This window comes from Perna viridis, chromosome 1, assembly GCF_037379345.1.
Source record: "Perna viridis isolate PV_CMFRI_1.1 ecotype Kerala chromosome 1, ASM3737934v1, whole genome shotgun sequence".
Classification (NCBI taxonomy): domain Eukaryota; kingdom Metazoa; phylum Mollusca; class Bivalvia; order Mytilida; family Mytilidae; genus Perna; species Perna viridis.
The window spans coordinates 7,616,249-7,637,323 of NC_142445.1; the positions used below are offsets into that span (position 1 = coordinate 7,616,249).

At 33.2% G+C, this 21,075-nt stretch overlaps 2 protein-coding genes across 2 annotated transcripts; one reads left to right on the forward strand and one right to left on the reverse strand.

Moving 5' to 3' along the window:
• Nucleotides 1–3,092: 3,092 nt before the first annotated feature.
• On the reverse strand, nucleotides 3,093–8,279 carry LOC148627058 (dnaJ homolog subfamily B member 4-like). Its single transcript, XM_088566583.1, has 2 exons — nucleotides 7,432–8,279; nucleotides 3,093–5,423 (listed from the first exon to the last, which is right to left on the reverse strand). The coding sequence occupies exons 1-2, from the start codon at nucleotides 8,230–8,232 to the stop codon at nucleotides 5,190–5,192; spliced, it is 1,035 nt and encodes a 344-aa protein (XP_088422709.1). The 5' UTR covers nucleotides 8,233–8,279; the 3' UTR covers nucleotides 3,093–5,189.
• Nucleotides 8,280–18,018: 9,739 nt separating this feature from the next.
• On the forward strand, nucleotides 18,019–20,567 carry LOC148627059 (uncharacterized). Its single transcript, XM_088566634.1, has one exon. It carries the CDS (start codon nucleotides 18,239–18,241, stop codon nucleotides 20,504–20,506), a length of 2,268 nt encoding a protein of 755 aa, XP_088422760.1. The 5' UTR covers nucleotides 18,019–18,238; the 3' UTR covers nucleotides 20,507–20,567.
• The last annotated feature ends 508 nt before the right edge of the window (nucleotides 20,568–21,075 follow it).

The following is a 21,075-nucleotide window of genomic DNA, read 5'->3' on the forward strand; positions in this document are numbered from 1 at the left end:
AAATTTCCCAATTTAAAATATTGATGCATTTTTTTCCAAATAGAAATGGAGGTGGTATTTTTGAAGGAAAAAAGCCAACAATATAGCTGACTGTACCCTCTCAGTTTTCCACCACCGAAAATATAATCCATATGGAGCTAATTCACTGGTGCTATCATTAATAAAAATGAGTGATCCAAATAGATGTGGGGTTTTATTATCAAATGTCATTCAAGTTGAAAATACCAGCTTTGAAGAAAAGGTTTAGAAACATGAAGAACGATAGATAAAGCGAAAAACACAGCCACTGTTACCCATTTCTACATATATCTAAAAAAAACTATGAGGTATTGAAAAATAAATGTGCCCATCCTACTGCAGTTTGGAGAGCTGTACAAATATCTCCATAGCATAGAAATTGAAGGACGACTCTTTGTATTCTTTGTTAGGGCTAATGTCCTTGAAAGGCAAAAAATTTCTTTTATTTCTGCATTTTTAGCCAATATCAAGAAACTATAAAAGATGTATAAAAAATCTTTCAATTGTTGAAATGATCTTTATGATAGGGCCTTCAAAATTCTCTATTGGGTCAAATTTAACTCCTTGTTAGAGTTATTGCCCTTGAAAGGGGATAAATTATGCTGTCTAGCTTTAAGCTAATATATTGGAAACTATAATAGATAGAAAAAACTTTCAATTGAAGATGAGGCCTAAAAAAAATTGTAAGAGTTATTGCCCTTAAAAGGCAAAAAATTATAATTTTTTGCAGTTTTCAGCCATTAGACTATAACAGACAGAGAAAAAAACAATTGATCAAATGATCCTTACAATAACACCTACAAAAGTCTTCATTTGATCCAAGCTGTAAGACGACTCCTTACTAGCCCTTGAACAAGGCGAGTGATTCAGGCTCCTAGGAGCCTCTAATTCTATTTTAATATAGTTTTGATGGAATGGTAACATTAAGAATAGTATGTTTTATTTTAGAAAAAAACAAAACTGTACATCTTCACCTGAGCTGAAAATCAAGAGTAGATTTTTTACTTGAAATCTGTCTGAGCTGATAAATTCATAAATATAGTCGTAAATTAGTTGCACTTACAATGAAATACATGTATTGATACACTCGAATTCTTGATTTAATATAAAGCTCTTAAGATCTTTTTAGCTTAGTTGTTGAATAGAATTAAACGCTAATGAATAGAATTACATAATGTAAACAGTATAAACAGAAGTACAAGTCAAGAATTAACTTGCTTTTAAAAGGCATAGTACATTTTCTTATGTGCAAGTTACTAATACCAGCTTTGTGTTTTGGGTTGCAGGTAATTATAAAGCCAAATGACACTGGAGTGTTGGATGATAAGTCACCAGTGGGTATTTTAAGTAAAATCTGATCAAGGGCATTAAGTATGAAAGTAACTAATAAAATTTTCTATTACAGTATCATGGCCTTTATCAACTATCTACAGTCTTCTCTTGCAAGAAAAAAATTATAAGGAAAAGCAACCAAACTTTACTCACAGTCAGTGTAGCGTTATCATTCCTTCTGCTGAAAGTAACTTGTCATTTTTAATGTTTTCATTCCTTTGCATGCTTTGAGCAGCTGTTTAGATTTTACTGTGAATAATAAGGTCACTAGACTTCCTACATAATATTACAAAATTTGAACTGGTATTAGCATTTATTAAGAGATTCAAAGGTTTGAACCCCACTTTCTTTGTTATGTTTTATTTTTTGCATTTTCAGGACAATAAGACTTAAGAGCCTGGAACCCTCTCTCCCATCTTCAAAAAATCTATGGATCTGCACCCAATTTTCCACCATTTTTGATCTTCAAACCAATATTACTTAGCATAGATCTAGATTGAAGTGTATAAACTCATGCAATAATTGAAACCCTTGGAAGAAAAGGTCACTCGTTTTGGCCTTTCCATTGTATCTTTGGATTTTTTCCACAGCATGTACACTTGAAAAGATGTAAGATTTTTTTAATCAACAATGGATGGATCAGAAAATGACTAAAAGTTCCCTTACAAAAGCAACCAAATTTTGAACAAAATAGTTATCTCCCTTTTTCAATGAATTTTAAGTCTTTCTATGGAACTTATTTTAACTTATTTTTATATCAATATTCCAGAGTTGATTCATATTAATATACTATAAACTGAAAAAAAAAAAAATTTAAAACTGAAAATTAGGAGTACCCTAATGGAAACCAACATTCGATTTTGAGAAAGGATGCATTTGAGATATGTAGTGGATGAAAATTTTTTGAAAACAAGATTTGTCATGTGCCACCTACTGCCTGGTTTTTGCATGGACATCCTATTAATGCTTGCTAGAAGTCTTCTCAGTGAGTTCTTGTGTTTATGAATTCAAGCTTTTTTTTCTCCAAACACCACATTTTGGGAAATCATTTGCCTTATAAATGAAAGTAATTCATAACAAAACAATATGAAGTCTTAAGGATGTTTAATGGTCATGTTCAGCCATCTTTGCCAGATTTTTGGACTTCTCTGGTATATCCATTTCATAGCATTAATATTTTTTGCCCAGTGACCGCCACGTTTCTTTTCATACTTTCATTAAACACACCTTGTTATTTGGGAAGTTTTAATGAAATTCTTATTTCATCAGTGATTATAACAGATAAATCCTACTAAGCCTAACTATGAAAAATCTTGAGAATGTTTTTTTCCACCATAATTTCCAATGCATATACCTCAAAAACTGACCCATCTATTTTTCTTCTTATATGTTCTAGCATGAGAAATCCTTGTTATTCTTGAATCCTTGTAAAAATGTGATGAAAACAGTTCCAACAGGATAAGTACCTACATGTATGTGTACATGTACTTTTAATTCATTAGCCATACCATAATTCAGACCTGATTTTTTTAGGTCAACAAGCAAAGTGGAAATTGGCAAAATTGGTAGTAAATATAGGCTAAAAAGGGAATTGTAACAGTTATCCGAAATTGATAGACAGGAACTCCACTAAAAAGCAAAAAAAAATTGTCTGATAATTTGAAAAGCCTGTTATTCCATAGCAGCAAATTTTAAACTTCACTGTAGTTTATTGTTGATTAAATGGGCCTTGCAAGAACAAATTTATAGTTATAAAATATTTTTATTTACTGATTGCAACTTATGAGCAACAATAATATACACAACCAACATGCAAATAAATCATACACATTTGTCTCTCCCACAACAACACATGTAAGCATTCAAGAGAACAAACTATTTAACAAACTTTCACCCATCCATACATTTAACAACAGAGTACAAAAGAGTCAGATCAATACAAATTTTAACTGCTTCATTAAGCAACAAAACAATTAAATCTATAACAAACAATCCCTACCAATATTACATACTTCAAATTTAAATACATTTCTATTCAATAATTCTAAAACCAGTTCTTTTTTTCACCAGAGATTAGATGAAATGATATAATGGCTTCATCCAAGGTATACTATTCAGTAGGTTAACATGGAGCTTTCACACATGAGTGGTTAAGAATAAGTCTGGCTAGTTATTACAACCAGCATATTGAACTATATATACCCATTACATGTACCCGAGCAAAACAATCGGTCAAATGCAAAAGTATTGCCCTGAATTCCACTCAAGCATTAAGAAAATCACCAAATGTCAGAATAAAAAAATATTTTGGATAAGATATTCAATTCAGTTACAACTAGAAGTTACTTTATCATATATTAAAATTTAAACAGGTCAACCAATAAAACTGACAGTTTGTTACTTAAGTGAAAGAATGACCCAAGGCACATACCTGTCAATTACTGAGTTAATAAAATCAATTGGGGTACATTTGTTCATGTATCCTTTCAACCTAATATATAATTTATGTATGGGCTAGTCTATAAAAAAAACAAAGAAATTCTACCAACTCATCTGTTAATGCCCTCAACAAGAAATATTGACTTCAAATAATTTGTCAATATCAATACAATTAAAAAATCAAAATTCACTACAACATAATATTCAGGTTGTTATTGAATCAATTGACTGTTAGTATACAAAAATGTATGTAATATGAGACATCCTGTACACAAAGCTTTAAGTAAAATCTTTTACATAAACAAGAGCCTTAACCCTTCACCATTCAACTATTGACACTCCTTCAAGTTTTTTAAAATTTAAAATGGAATGGATTGTGATGCACCCATATCGTGAATCCATGTTCTATTTACTCTCTCTCAAGTCAATATTTTCGAAGTGTAACTAATTCAATATGAATCATCACTGGCTAATCTCCAGAGAACATGAAATATACAACTACAACACCAAATCTAATTCCCTGTAGGTATGTCTATATTGTATCTGTATGATACCTTTCTACAAGTAGCTATCTAAAGATGATAGTAGGCTCCACTTATCAATAAAAGATAAAACACTAGGAGAATGACACAGTTTAGCTGTTAATGAACTTGTGGGGTTAACCTTCTATACATATATTAATAGGTGAACTCTCTTAAGCCCTAAAATTTTTCACTAATAAAATTATAGAAATTTAGTGAGGTTAACCTTCTATATATATATATTAATAAGTGAACTCTTTTAAGCCCTAAAATTTTTCACTAAAAAAATTATAGTTGAAATTTTGTTAAGCCTAAGGTTCTTGTACTTTTATTCAAAGAATTAAAAAAAAAAAAATTAAAAACACACTTCTCTCAACAATAATTTCATTGGGTGCCAGAAATGGCTTTAAAACAATTTTTGTACAAATACATGTACATGTATCTGTATTCTACCATTCAACTTTGTCTTAAGAATATAACAAAACTTGTCAAGGAAAACCACTTATTTAACTGTCCTTAACCATTGTTTATCACAGCATTAATTTATTTTGAGAACTGTTGTACATATCCAGTGTCTATCAGTTATCATTCCTGACTGAAGCAAAGCCATTCACATCTACTATATTTCTGATAAGCGGTTCCAGAAATACACATGTACTGTACATGTACAAAAAAATGTATATCATACAATTAACACTTGTTATTGTAATTTTCATTTTTTAAAACCTTTTCATCTGAAAATAAACAACAAATCTATGAACAATGCTCAATTCACAAAGCATGTAAATCATGTATAGTCTCATGTCTCAGAATTGAAAAGTTGACGCTAGAAGATTTGTTTGAAACTTTAGAATTAAAAAAAAATATATATATGTAACCTTAAGATCGCGGTAAGCAATCTGACAATATTTCCTTTGCACTCTGTGTAAGTTGACTAGGAAACGAAACATCAAATTCAATAATTAGGTCCCCTCTACGACTTGGCTGTTTTGGTAATGGAAGTCCTTCACCCTGAATTCTTTTGTGTGAATGAGGTTTAATAACTTCTGTGAGGCGTAATGGTATCCTCCGACCATCTATTGTTGGGATCTGTAGAGTAGCACCACACAAAGCCTGAAATCAAATGAATGAAATATACATGTACATTAAAATGTATAATCAATTTGTTCTCCTACATATTATCTCAAAACTGTACCTTCCATTGCACCCTTCAGACCTATATCACAATCACATATCAAACATTACAACCCTATACATGTACATTGTACATGGAAGTCTGTGGAACAGTTCAACACTATCTGTCAATTGTCCAGAATTCTGTGAGCATACACTTGAAGAAATATTATTTTCTCAGACCAATCTGACCATAGGACAAACTTGCCGCTAGGTGCACTAGAAATTTCTTCTCCATTTGACCGGATGTCCACTTGTTGAGTTCAGTCCGATATTAACTAATCAGTTACGTAGAAGTAATATCAAAGTTTAATACAAACATATATTTGTTTGCCTTGACAGTGTTATCCCCAATCTGAACATTCATGTACATGTAGGGTGGAAACCAAATGTTCCTACTACACATTGATAATTTGCTACTTAATGCAAAAAGCATTTTGTCCCATAAAATTTTTATCATGAATTTTTTGGATAAAAAAAAACAAATGTGGCAGTTATTGAGAATTGGGAGGGATTACACTTAAAATTATGATGAAATAAAAGTTTATTCTGAGATAAGTAAAATTAACAGAGTAACAATTATCTTATCAACCTTGTGTCTATGGGACAATTTTTTTCAGACACTGTTTCAATCATATGAATAGTATTCTTTATCTTAACACAGAATTTAATTATAACTAGAAAAATAGTGCATTAGTACTATAACAAAATAAAACCTTCTGAAGACTTAATCAGTCACAAGTTTTATAGTCACAAATGTATATAGTAAAAATCATAGAAAAAAATTGGGTCCTACCAAAATTTGGTCAATGTTGGTAGGACCCAAAGTCAGTGTGGGAAACCATTTTTTTTTTTCACAACTTGCCATACTGGCTAGTGGAATATTGATCTTGCTAGCCAAACAGAAATTCAACTAGCCAAATATTTTTTGTTTTTTGTCTGTACTATCATGTTTTCTCTTGGATTTGGCTATCTTCTGTCTTTCTTTTTCTTTCTTCAACTCTTTTCATTTGTTTCTAAATTTATCAAAAACTTTTCCATTTTTGAATATTCCCTCCCGTTGAAGTTTTTTCAAGTACACATGTACCTAAAGTACTCCATTTATGAACTCATATTTTAAAAATAAAATTACATTTCAACAGATTCATCATTATGACACAAGAAAATGTTTATCATTTGCTTCTTGTTCAATTTTTGGCGTCTGATCCCCTTCTTTAGGGAATAAACAACTATATAGTTTGCAAGGTAACATTTCATCAATTACCAAGATAATAACGTTTGACTACTAATATGAAATCAGGACTGGCACATCCCATTTACCAGAAATTAAAATGGCAGATTGTAAACAATGCTTTACAAATCAATCAAATTGTGCAAAATTCACTTGACATAATCAAGCTAAACTTCTTAATATGTAGGGAACATAACTTTAATGTACGATGTTAAGAGATGTTTAAATAAGCTGTTGGCTGGTAAACTTTCCTTGGAACTCACCGATCAAATGACGGTCGCCAAATTGACGAGTGTAAGCTAATGAGAACTCGCCAAATTACACATCTACTCGAATTTGGCGAGCTGCCGAGCTGTGGTTTCCCACACTGCACAGTCCAGCCAACATGAAAAAGATTTTATCAACTCCATGTTAATCAGGTAAAAGCCTGACCTTGATGATCTTTCACATACATGTACTGTAGATGTATATGCAGATTTCCTGTTTTGTTTATAACTGCCTCTAACTTGCATTTGTACTTTTTTTTGTCAATTTCTAATCCACAAGGTCAAAGGAATCCTGTAAAATATTCTCTTCCACTGTCATGATTACATTAATATCGGTTTAGAATCCTCTAAAACTTTTACAAAAATGGTTACTGGCTAAACAGTATGCACACATCCCTGTTTACAGATGTACTATCAAACACAAAATAAAGGGACTTTAAATCATACTTACATCTCTCAATGTAATCTTTGCTTTGAATCTTATATCAGAACCATCTCTAGAGAAAGTCGGATGTGTTTTGTCTTTAATAATGAACACTACATCTGCTGGTATATTATTTGGCGTCTGATCCCCTTCTTTAGGGAATGTCACTTTTGTGCCAGCCTTCCAACCTGGCTTAATGTCAATTGTCAGTATTTTATCTTCATTCCTTGTTGTTCTACCATCTGGATTAAGAACTTTTCGTGTGATTTTAAGTTTTTTGGTTGTACCTTTGTAAATGTCTTCTAATGCTACAGGTAGTTCTCTTACTACTGCAGAATCTTTACGTTTCCTCATATGGCCTCCGTGGCCATGACCCCCATGAAAACCACCAAATCCACCAAATGGATCGTCATCAGTGTCCATGTCTTCATGACCTCCACTGCTGGGACCAAAATGAAATACACGAGCACCTGGTCCACCACCACCCCCGAAAAAGCTGGCAAAGGGATCCCCGTCACCGAAAAACATTCTAAATGTTTCCCTGGGATCACCTTGAAACTCATAGTGATATGCCCCACCTCCCGGTGGTCCCGAGGACGGGCCGTTCTTCAGACCTTCTTCTCCATACTTATCGTAAATCTCCTTTTTCTTAGCATCACTCAGAACATCGTAGGCCTCTGCAATCTCCTTGAATTTTTCCTCAGCACCTGGTGATTTGTTTTTGTCTGGATGATATTTCAAAGCCATTTTACGATATCCTTTTTTAATTTCATCTTCCGTCGAGTTCCGATCGACACCAAGAATTTTGTAATAGTCTTTGCCCATCATGGAGTAGTCCTTAAACGATCGTTATGTTAATCCAATGTTATTTACCTGCAACGAAATGACAAGTCCTCTGTTTTATTGAGGTTTAGACACGAAAAGCGCATGCGTATGATTTATCTAGATATTTCCGGGGTTTCCAGAACATTCTGGAAATGACGTATTGGGTATCTTAAAATAGAAAGAAACCCCCTTAAGCTGCAAATCCAGGAGCGGGAAATTTGAAATCGAAACGACGAAAGAAAACTATTTTCGTAGATACGTACATATGTACCTCGAATTTTTAAAAAATCGAATACTTACAATTTAAACACTTCTATTTCTTTTTATGGATATAGCACATAGTCGGTTATTTCTTAAATTCACTTAGTTATATGCGATTATGGTGTGGACCCAAAATTAAATCTTTGATTAACAGTGGCGGATCCAGGAGGCGGGGGTGGGGGGGCATCCCGTAAAAAAAATTCCAATTTTTAAAAACTGTTGAAAAATCGGGCATGCCCCCAACTTCCCTAGCAAATTTGGATCACTTTGTGGTCCTCACCGGTGATCCTGTCAAGAATTGTTTTGCCCCCCCCCTTACCTAAAACTCTGGATCCACCACTGATAATAACACCTAGATGATCTGTCTCGTACTACCATACATCGTGAACTAAGTTATAGCCCTAGATTAATCCTGTGAGGAGGAATGACCCGGCCAGCGAAAGCTATATTTAATATAGCCTAGCTGGTCAAGGTCTTGGTCTAAGGCTGGAACAGCACTACGTGCTATACATCAATACACCGTACTACTATATTTTGACTTTCTTTTTAATTGTTTTCCACAGTTAATTTTCATTTTTAATTTTGATAAAAAGTCCCCTTTTGTTAATTTCATTCAGGCTCCTTATCATTTGTTTATGTGTGCCTTTGATAAAGGTACAATCACCCACAGCGTACGTGATTCAGCTTCTGAATCTGTTTTGATCTTGAACTTTATGAGTTTTATGCTCATAAAGTTTTATTAGTTTCATGCTGAAGAAGGATATCAGTTATCCGAAATATTCAATGTAAATTTTACCATCTTCTGGTGATGTTAATATTTAGACGTTTATTTTAATTTATTGTTATATTTCGCATCGTTTTTGTCTGAAAAATTCCTAACAATGTTAGAACTGTCAAATTTGCGAAGCAGATTTTTTATTGTTCCCTCCGCTAGACTCGAACTCGTACTGTTGTAACATCTATGTCAACACCGACTGCACAAAGTCCAGTGCTGGTCTAAGGCTTTGATATTAACATAAGAACATATAGATAATGAGACTCGTTGCCTATTAGAGTTTCTTGCCATTTAGTAAATTTTATATCTCCTTTTAATTCTATTACGCAATCTGCCTGTTTTGATTGGTATTCAAGTGAAAGTTACTTAGTCTAAATATAATATATCGTTTTTTGAGTATATTTTTTGATGATTGGAGACCAGGCGTAATTAATTAGGTTCTAAAGTATGTTGTATAAAATTAACCTCCGTGCGAATCAGAAATTCCGCCTCGCCATTTTTTGTATAGAGTTTGTTTGACATGAATTTTTATTCAATATGATATAACTGGCATCTGGTTAAGAAATATAAATCTGCTTCGTTAAAAATGTTGCTAATAGGTTGAGCGAACTTGCATGGACTCGATGCTCTCTTTACTGCGGAATAGACTTTTGATGAAACTCTTTCTCATTCAAATAATCTGGTCCAAAAATAAAGTATTTTGATTTTCGTATTAATATTATATCAAGGGAATATCGTCTTAGTCCGCGATATACAATTAAATTTAGAATACCCACTCCAAGTATTTTTTTCTTATCCAAAAACTGCAAATTAACTTTTATCATTATTGTCAATTTGTCAATTCCTTTAACTTCGCTACCATATACAAGGATAGGTGTAACTAAAGAATCAACTGTAAGTCTATCATTCTCGAAGGTGGACTTGAAATTCTGACTTGGGAGGGTGTAGTTGTAATGTAAAGCATATTTGTTGGATCAATTTCTTTTTAGTTCTCATAGAGCTACCATTGTAGTGAAACAAAATTCACCAATAGACCCTTTTGTGGTAAGTTGGTGAGCATGCTCAATATCCACTACCGCGAGGTAGGGCTTGGGTAGAACAAAAGAATTTTCCTCGCGGGAGTGGATATTGAGCATGCTTTACGCATACTCATCGACTAACCTACAGTTAGCACAAAAGGGTCTACAAGAATACGTCCCTGTTTAGTCCAACGCAATGTCATTGAGGCTAAATTTAACATTCGGAGCACATTTTCGTTTTGAAAAAAAAACCTTCTGTATTACTAACATTTCAGGTTAAAGTTTCCATGTTTAACAGTAATTATCAAAAATCATATACCTTTCATAGACTCTGAAAATCGATTATAACGTGTCATCAGCGAAGAAGGAATGTTTATTAACTCATGGTAATGAAAGAGTTAAAGGCTTTCTCTTGTTAGTTTTGCGACCTGGTGGCATATAACAGTTATTTTGGCAAGGTGCACTTTAAGCTTTACACACATCAGACAGGAGGGGATTTATGCATGTCAAAGTACCGCTTACTCACTCGCTTACTTACTTAGTCCATGCTATTCTCTTTGGCACATACGACAATGATTGATAAAGATGAGATTGTACAGTAAATCGCAATGGTGCATGAACTTATAAAAAAATAATAATAAACCATACATGGAATGTTGAGCTGATTTGAAAATGTCAGTAAACACCTCTTGACCTGACCTTGATGATGTTAGGTCCACACGATCAGGCTCCTGCGTTTTGTTACAAAAAAGAAATCAAAATTTATGATTATGCCGGACATAGATTGCACCAGAACAGGTTAAACCACTGCACATTGTTGTACTTGTACATGTATACAGTTCATGTGTGTTTGATTTACATAAAATGCACTCAATGTGTACATGTATTAAAAACAGTTTTTAACTACATACACAGAAGTAAATCAAATCGTAAGCAAACATGCATGTAACATTTAATTGAAAATAATAAAATAAAAGAAGGCCATGTGGCATGGCATATTTTAATCAAATTCAGTGGTGGATCTTGAAATAAATTATTTCCATATAGCCAACCCGACTTTTCGAGCATAATAGGTCCCCGATTGGACCTGCTTATGCCATACCTGCTTTAAATTTTCCAAAAGTTGAATTTTTTTCTTCAAATTTTGATTGTAAAAGAAATTGGTCCATTCTCAAATTTGTAATCTCTATCATTGTAGCTGACCTGTGATTTGAATAGATTTAAAGTTTGTTGTTTGGTTAAGGCATGTAGACACCTTGAAAAGCAGGGGTGCCAGCCAATGTTCCTCTGAAAAAGTGGGTGCAGACTTGCCAACCCCCTGCACCCCTTTGGATCCACCGCTGGCATGGTATTAAATTATGCAATCCATTTTTTTGTCAGTGCATGCATATGTTAGTTATTTGTACATAATGCATTCTTGTACATGTACCTGAAACTCAATCTACTGCGAATTGTGTAAGTTCTATCAAATAAACAAATACTAGTGAACAGTTATGTCAAGCAGCAACTATCGGATTTATGCAATGTATGGAATGTAAAGAAATAGTAAGATCATGTAATTGTGTATTAAATCCATATCATACGTAACTGATTATCAATATGGTTCTGCTTCAGTACATTTTCAAGACATACCAGATGCATTTAGAATGCAGATCATAAAGTAAGATTCTAGATTTTCATGATACAAGAAAGACACAGTCAATTAGGTTAGAAATTCTATGTCCATGAAAATGCATGGAAAATGTGATGGATATCAAAGCACCCAGAAGTAGACTTTTCATAAATGCTGATTACCTAGGACATTCATACAAAGTAAATGTTGAAGGTGTACTTTATTTGTGCATATACTTTTGCAGTTTTCAAAAATGGTGATTGGTCTACTGTAAACATTGCCAATGCAGAACAGTAGTCATATTTCCTTGCAAAATTTGCAGTTTACATTTTACAGGAAAGTTGCACTAAAAACTACAAAAATACATGTGTATGTACTCTATAACTATGGTTACTGACATATGAAGTACAGTATTAAGATTTATACTTCAAATTATGATACTTGTAATATAGTAATACCTAATTTGGCATCTACTGAACAATGTGACACTTTTCCCCCATATATACATAATGTATTAATCAACATTCAGGGATTGATCCAAAGATTTTGCAATAGGGGTCCCAACATCATTAAAAATCATCAGGTTGCTAAATTGATACATGGAAGAAGCCCTAAAGCATTATCCTTAACAAACTTTCCATTTTCTGTGTCCAGAAGAATTTTGTTTGGTACATGAAATAACTTACAAATGATTTATTGTTTTAAACTCATCACTTTAAGTCACGTTTATGATCTTCTTTCTGGTTGTGTGGAAATGTTATTTTAACAATGAAGATTGTTAATTGAACCCCTGTCAGCCAAGTGAAAAGTAACATGTTCTATTGTTTCTTATGTTACCTGATATACATGTAATCACTTTTTGAAACAAAGATGTGTTCATGAAATAAAGTTTTGATGTTTTATTTACTGAAATACAGTAGGAATTTGCAATATATTAACCTTTAAGGTACTACAAAACAATATGAATAATGACAGAAATATTGTCTTCAAAACTTCTATCGACCAGTGTTGACCACTGTAGGATAATTGACCAGGGTGGCTTAAAAACCAGTGAAACCAGGGATGGTTACAATTTATAACAATCCAATGTTGCCAGGCAGTGATTTGCTTATTTTGTCTGCTTTTGCATGAACATGTATGTACATGTAACAAAATTTCCTAACAAAAGGGGGGTTCTGTACTTCTATATCATGTGGTTAAAATACATGTATATTTGCATGAATTTTAAGTACAGTTATGTCTTTGTAACATATTGTATATATCAAAATCACTGTAACAGTTTTTTCTTTGATGTATACACTTGTTCTTCTTTTCAGAATTCATCATTTAGATGTTGTGAGACAAAAGCAAAAATGTGAACAGATCATTTTTGTGTGCTCAGGCACCATTTAATCATGAAACAAAGTGATACTCATATACTGGTACATGTACATGTATGTGTAGTATGAAGCAGCTGTAAATTTATATGTCAACATCTCTTAATAAAAACTATATAATCATGAAGCATATAATTTCTTAGTACTTCATATATTTGCAAAACCTAATTATACCATCTGAAGGAAAAACGGTTGTATTTGTTATTCCAGAAAATAACACAATGTCATGACATATATTGGGTATGCTTTTTAGCATTTTTCTAGATATTCAAAACAACTGCATTAGAAAAGCTCCCCATGAAGACATAATGAATAGACATACATGTACCAAGACAAGGCACCTATAAAAAATGGGATAAGCTGTAGGTTCCTGTTTTTAATGCCTCACAGATCTTTTTTTTAAGATATGCCAAGGAAAAAGTCAACTGCTTAACAGTATTCATGGCTTTAGTTATAATACTATATTGTTTGTTCAAATTTGAATGAACATACATGTGTGTGAAAGAGTTACTTATTTTTGTAACATTATACATACATGTTCTTGTGAAACAAACATGCCGAAAAAATGAAAGCAATGCACATGCATCATTGAAGGCAAATATGTATAAACACACAACTTTAAGTGCAATAGTGATTCATCTTAAAAAGTGGTAATCATGGGGTTTTGGTTGACTAGTAACTTTTTTGTTGTCAAACCGAAAAAAAAAGAACTGATTTATACTCAAAGTGCATTTGTGATAAAGACATCATATTTCCTGTAGTCATCATATCTCAATATCGCTGACTCTTTCCTTCTCAAATGGAATCTTAAATCCCTCAAATCTATGAGGAGGAAATTGAAGAGCTAAATTATAAAGAATATATACAACTTTGTTCTTAGTTGTATGATCTTTAAGCTGCATAGAAGTTTTTAAGGCAATAATTTGTATCCTCGTTTAAAATAGCAATATTGACATTTTTGTCAATTTAATCTACATTTGTGTTACGAAATTTTTTCCCGTCAATGAAAAATTATAGAATTGAGCACAAACAAGGAAAGCGTTTTGCTCATTTCTCCCTTTAGATGAGGTCCTTCTTCAACAGCCTCCAGTCCGCGGGATTAATTTCTTCATCCATCTCCAACCCCCAAAATTCAAAATATCTAATCTTGATAGTCAGGGATTCCCAGTGAATTCACATGAAGTATAAATGTGGAGAAATTCCAGGACATAAAATACACGACCAGGAATACCAGAAACGATAGTACAAAAGAATATCAAAAAAAAAAAAAAAAACACAAATAACAGTATGAATATGCATTGCATTAAAACAACTGGTTACCCTTAAAAATTACTGGCTAATTGGTTTATTCACCTTAAAATTTTGGGTTGTATGTATATTTTTGATATATCTGATGTCTTCCTTGACTCAGTGCCTCAGCAATTTGATAAGTTTCAGCTTTCTGATTGCAAATACTAAGTAATGGTCCCCAGCAACATTTGAACCTCCCATAACGCGAAAGTCCTGCAATGATTTTCTTCATTTTCCATATGTAGTAATATGGCCGATTTGGTTCTTATCTCTACCATCTGGAGAAATCCATGTCAGCTAATGTATTGCTTTATGAGGGAAGGTGTTACCTATACGTATACAAGACGTTCTTCGTGGTCATTTATAATGCCACAACCATATATCTCCCTATCACTCTTTCATTCCCGGTTTAAATACTAACTTTTTTAGAATTAAAGTGTCGAATCACTATTGGAACATCATGTTTTTGAGTCTTTTCCATTTGAGACGGTAAATAAAGAAAGGCAGTTATATTTGCCTCATTTGTTAGTGAATAACATGGAGTGCATTGATTATACTAATTACAACTCTTCTTTTGTGTACCCCATCGCTGCACGTTTCTTCCTGAAAATAATATTGTTTTAATTCCATAAATACTCGCTTAGTCCTAGAAGGTGGAGTTAGAGGACGAATCATTTGATATTGAGGGGGGGGGGGGGGGCTTGAAAGATTTTTTAAATAAATATGTTAACCCATGTTAATGTTTGAATACAAATATATGTGACCATATGACAAAAATAAATATACTGATCTGCAATGTACAGAAAATGAAAAAAAAAACTTAGTAGCACACTGAAAATAAATAATTAAACTCCCTGATATGTCAAAAAGTATATGTAAACACTTTTTTACATCTCTAAATAAATGTTACAAAAAAGGATCTACATAACTTCACTGAGCTAATATGTAATGTAGCACCTAGTAGAGATTCTTCATACTTTGTAAAAAAAACGATTCCAAATCATTTTCCAAATATACCAAAAACATGCTGGAATTTTTTTATCGACAACATATTTGTCCAGTGTGGTGGACGCGTATTTCAATAAACGGCCGGCCTTCCAATAGTAACAAATTGTGCTTCTCTAATCGCTGACATATTCCCGAACTCTAATGAGGCTGACTTTATTGCTGATCTAATCCAAAGGAACAAACATCGTATTGCTAGATCCATTAATTGATCTCAGTTACCGCTATATAGATGACGTATTATCGCTAAACTAACCTAGTTTCGGGACTTTTATACATCGCATCTACCCCAAAGAACTTCAGATAAAGAATACTACAGAGGACGCTTACCCTACCGGTGTACCTGGTCCATAATCCCAGTTGTTAGTGGAGTCCGAGTTGCTCATTTACTATTGTTGCTTTGTACGTATTATTTTGGTTATTGTATGTTCTTTGTTTTGTGTGTCCTTGATAAAAATAAAGGAAATACTCTTTTATTATAGAATGTACCCTTACTTTGGATATGAACACTGTAAATTCATATTTTATACTTATTTAGGCGTTGTTTAGTCCACATATACCTTTTTACCATTTAGTTTCCTTATATCTAAGGACCTGCATCTATTTGTTTGCAGAACAAATCATAGTTACCTAGTTTTTTTATAATTTTGTCTCAACCTTCACAGGGAACGATATACTTGAGCAGTCAAGCAACAGTTGCGGCTTTTCGTATCGGCATAGATTAAAACAAGTACTATCTTTTAGAATAAAGATAGCCGACGCAATAAAATGTGTTTCTTTTACTTATAATTTTCTACATTTCATTCGGAAAATAATACATGGCACGCAATTTTAATTTTCGACAGTCTTTTCAAACGCCACTAAGTAATAGGTATTTGGCCAATCGGGAAACAGAATTGCGATCAGGTGATTTGCGTTTCCATGGCGTCTTTAAGGCCAAAGGGTACAAAGCGAAACTATACCGACTGCGTCGGGAAAAAAATAGCTTCAGGATTTGATGAGTAAAGTATATAATACATTGGATAGAGTAATCAAGGGAACCAAGATAAAGAATATAAACTTAAAAGTTTATAAGGTCATTATAATCTGAATCACATGATCTGGCAATATGCTAATTAATAGACACATTAATGTTAATACTATAGAATATCTTCCCTACACCAGTTAAACTAACATGTAATTTATCACTCTGGTATGGGTCACCCAACATGTATATATCACCACTCATTTCTTAAAGGCATCTTCCAAGGTTTTAGAAGTCTATGATATATATATATATCTCATGTACTTGATATAACCGAAATTTACATTGATACTTGGTTTACATTTTCTTAATTTAATACAATTCTTAGAAAAAAATATTTTTTGATCTGGATAAAAAATATATATAATTTAAGCTTCGCGAGACTTAAAATGAAAAGAAAATTACTGTGTCAATGATTTTTTTAATTGTTTGGGACATGTAAACGAATATTTCAGTCCTAATAAATCTCCCACCCAATTCAATATCAAAAGGTCGTCCCCTTAGTGTGCTGTCATTTCTCTAATAGCATGTGCTTGTTTTGTCTTTATTATTTCATACATATTTTTGTTCTCATACTCCATGAATCAACTCTTCCATTAACAGTGTGGTTTTAATATGAATTGGCACCTATTATTATAACATTCGCTATCCGAAAGTATCCCAACTGGAGATCATTAATGGCAGGTTGTCATTTAACACCTTATGTACTGTGTCTGCCTAAGTATTTGTGCAGTATATAGATGTATGCGTACTCCTATATTACCACATGCACGAATTTATAAGTCATGAATATGTTACTAAATTACTTTTTTAAGTAACTTTCATCTCGTACCTATACAATTTAACCAGACGTGATTTTATCTAGAGAGGCCACCAGACATTCCAATTTTTCTTGTCATATATGCATAATATCTGTGTCAATATGGTAATGTGATGATTCAATAAGCACTTTTACTCAAGTGTTAATGTCAAATGGAAGAGTTATAATACTTTGGTAAAAGTAAACTGTTTATTTTGCTAAAAAATTTCCTAATTTCTTATCTTTTTTTATTAAAAATCTACACATTGTAACGATGGGTACTGTAAGAGATATGGAGTGTAGGAAACACAAACGAACTGATATAGAACAAAATGAAAATTTTTCATCTAACCGGGTATTTCGATGAACACGATACAAAGTTTTTACTGCAGAGACGCAAAGTGACTAAACAGTCGAATTTATCCTTGATTTTTTTTTTCGATTATATGATCTAATATTTTAAAGCTTTTTTTCAAAAAAGAAAACCAGACTACTTATTCACAATGTTGTCAGATTGACTCAAAATGTGGTCATGTAGCAAACCATATTTGGGTTTCTAATTCAATTGTTATTACTTTTCTATTGGTTGAATAGTACAAACTGTTGTTTATGTTTGACGAACTTCCTCAATTCACAATCTACACAATACGGAAACAAAAAAACCCAGCACATTACAGAAGTGTTTGATATTAGGAAAATGAATTTCCTATCTTTTTACTAAAGACGATGAATGTGTGTTTTATAATTAGAAGCAGTAACCACGCACCGGTTTGTTCGCTTTTGTCCCAAGGAAGTTCCAGATCTACGTAAGACAAATGTAAAGAATATACATATACATTAGGACATACATGTACCATATTGAACAATTTGAAATGGAGTTGGACTTGAATTATCGTGGGAAAACGTGGCATTATTCAGACATATCATTGAAGGATTTCTACATACCGGTCGTTAATAACATAGAACTAGATTTCCAAATAGAACCTGCAATTTGGTTCAAAAGTTTGATAATAAAATCCGTTCTAGTTGATTGTGATATGAGGAGTGTATTTTGGGAAAGTTTAGAGGAACATAGTCAACAAAGAACCGTCTTTGAAGATAACCGTTTGGAAGAAAGTGAACTTTTCACTTCGGCAATGAATCTAACACAAATGTGCGACCGAAAAAAGTGCGCCAAGGAAATATTACGGATAATACACCTGCACGTGTTACCAGCTATAGTTTTGAGAAGAGTTGATATACCGTGCTTGAATCGTGCTCTAGAAACAGTGGAAGATGCAATCAGCTCGGTGAACAAATCAACAGTGCAAATAGACAAAGATATTTTCACAACGGAATGTGGACTGAAAGAGATGAGAGATAAATTGATTTTCACTGAAAACTTTGAGTGCAAAAAATTTTTGAAACACAGTAATGGTAAATTTCTTAAGGAATTTCTGGAAGACATTAACCGTGAAATCCGAATATTGACAGACCAACTTTTAGCATTTCCTAGTACTATAGAAATTAATAGTAGTGAAATAGTTAAGAAAGATGAAAACGAAGTGAATAAGAAAACTTGGAGGAAAAGGAGAGACGAAATACAGACCTCAATTTTACGAATGCAACGCGTCAAAGAACCTATTAAAACGTTTCTAAATAAAAATGAAAAGAAAAGTAAGAAATATAAAACCGTTTCCCGTGATGATCACGAATCATACCTAGTCTTAAAAAGAAAACTAGCAACCGACAAAGATGGAATGCAAAGTCTTTTCGAAGGTAAGGTAAAAATAACTTCAGTGAGAGAAGCGATAGTTCTAGCCATCAGTGATCTTAAAGCGTCCGGAGAAAGCACAGGCATTTGCAGCTCATCATTCGGAGAACCATTGCCTACAGATATTCTAGACCACAAAACAGACAAACCAAAAAAGTGGTTAACACTGAATGAACGTATACAACGCATCTTAAATGACAAGTCGAATGATATTGCAAAGAATTTTCAACATTTCTATACAGCTACAACTAGAAAGATAGAAGGATTTCTTTCAGAACAAGCCATGATCGAAAGAAAAAAGGAGGAAAATGTTCCCTTTTTCATGCCTTTGTCAGAGTACACATTGCCACCACGAAAAGCTAAACAAAAACCTATGGCTAATGGCTATGCTAACATAAGCACTGATCAAGATTTGAACTCTCCATTTAAGAGGTTTACTCAATTGATAAAAGGAGAAATCATGCAGCACATATACGATCAATGCCAGCTGTTGGTTAAAACATTGTCAAAACAAAAGGCAGATGATAAAAAAGCCCAGGGCTCTAAAGTCTCATTGAACAACACTTGGGTGTTTTACGAACTACAGTTGTATCAACATTTAATGCAACCGCTTTGTGATCTATATGAATATGTACACAAATCCAAGGCTAAAGACTTGTTGGAGTATTTAAATGGTAAAACACTAGCGGACATTGGGGTAGAAGAGCCCTGGCTCATATGCAACCAAGACAAAACTCGAAAATCTACAGAAAGTTGCAACAAACATTTTCAGGAAAACTTAGCAATAGTCACACGTAAAAGTGGGGAGGCACGTACTCTAGCTGATCTCTGTGAAAGCGACGACGAATTAAATGCATTTTTCGACACCTCTGGAGACAGCGATTATTTTAGTTCAGGTGAAGCAATAAATAATGTGGATCATACGAGCGGTGGGAATGGTAACCAATCCGCCATTCAAACAAAATGTAAAGAGAAGTTTACAAATGTGAACACTGAAGTGAAAAACTTGTTACGTTCTAAAAGTATCATGGGTAAGCTAAAAAGTATTGCTAAGGCAAACCGCATGGTAAGTGACAGTGCTGAAAGTTTGAAATCCGAACATTGTGGCTGTGACGATGATGTCGCCCTAAATGCCGAAGACATGCTAGCTAGTATTACTTGCGTTTTAACATTTTTAGAGGCATCCACGTTCGAAAAGCTCTACTCTCATGTTCACTTGGTCAATGATTTTATTCCTCCTTTTATGATGGGGAGTGTTCAGGATTGGTCTTTAACGAACTTCTATTGTGCTTTCCAAAACTTTGTGAGCAATATGGAATCTCTGACTCTAGAAAATGGATTAGACAATAAAGTAAACGGTTAGTAGCAGTAATTGTTCAGAAGTTTAGTTACTAGCACCACAGAGTTCAAAATAAAAAAGAAAATGTTATTACATGTATGAATTCACTGCAACCTCCTTTCAGTTTCTAACAAATGAAATTACCAATATACAGGAATATCATTCCATCTAAGAGTAACGTCATTAAGTCTCTGTACTAATACATACGTATTCAGAATGGAATTAACAAAAAAAAATTACAAGTACTGAAAGCTTTTCACAGGTAAAACAAAAGAAAGGTTTAAACAACGCAAAACGGGCGCCAAAACAATGCCAATTACCCCATTAGGACAACCGACGACTCTCACAACACAGAGGAATTAAAACAGTACGCATCGAACAAACAGCAAAAAAAAAACAATAAAATTCTTAACCCAATAAAACTCAACAAGGGTGAGTGGTTCGTACTTCCTGTAAGACATCTGTTGTGCTAAAAGGTTAAAGAGTAATCAAGGGAACCAAGGTTATAGCAGTGATTAAAAGAATGTAATCCAGGGACAAAGACCAGATATGCAGGCATACATAACAAAGAACAGAAAATCATACATACAAAG

Coding starts and splice junctions, on each gene's coding strand:
- LOC148627058 (XM_088566583.1), bottom strand. CDS start 8,232: ATGATGGGCAAAGACTATTACAAAATTCTTGGTGTCGATCGGAACTCG. Junction 5,424..7,431: donor CAAAGATTACATTGAGAGAT/GTAAGTATGATT, acceptor ATTTGATTTCAG/GCTTTGTGTGGTGCTACTCT.
- LOC148627059 (XM_088566634.1), top strand. CDS start 18,239: ATGTACCATATTGAACAATTTGAAATGGAGTTGGACTTGAATTATCGT.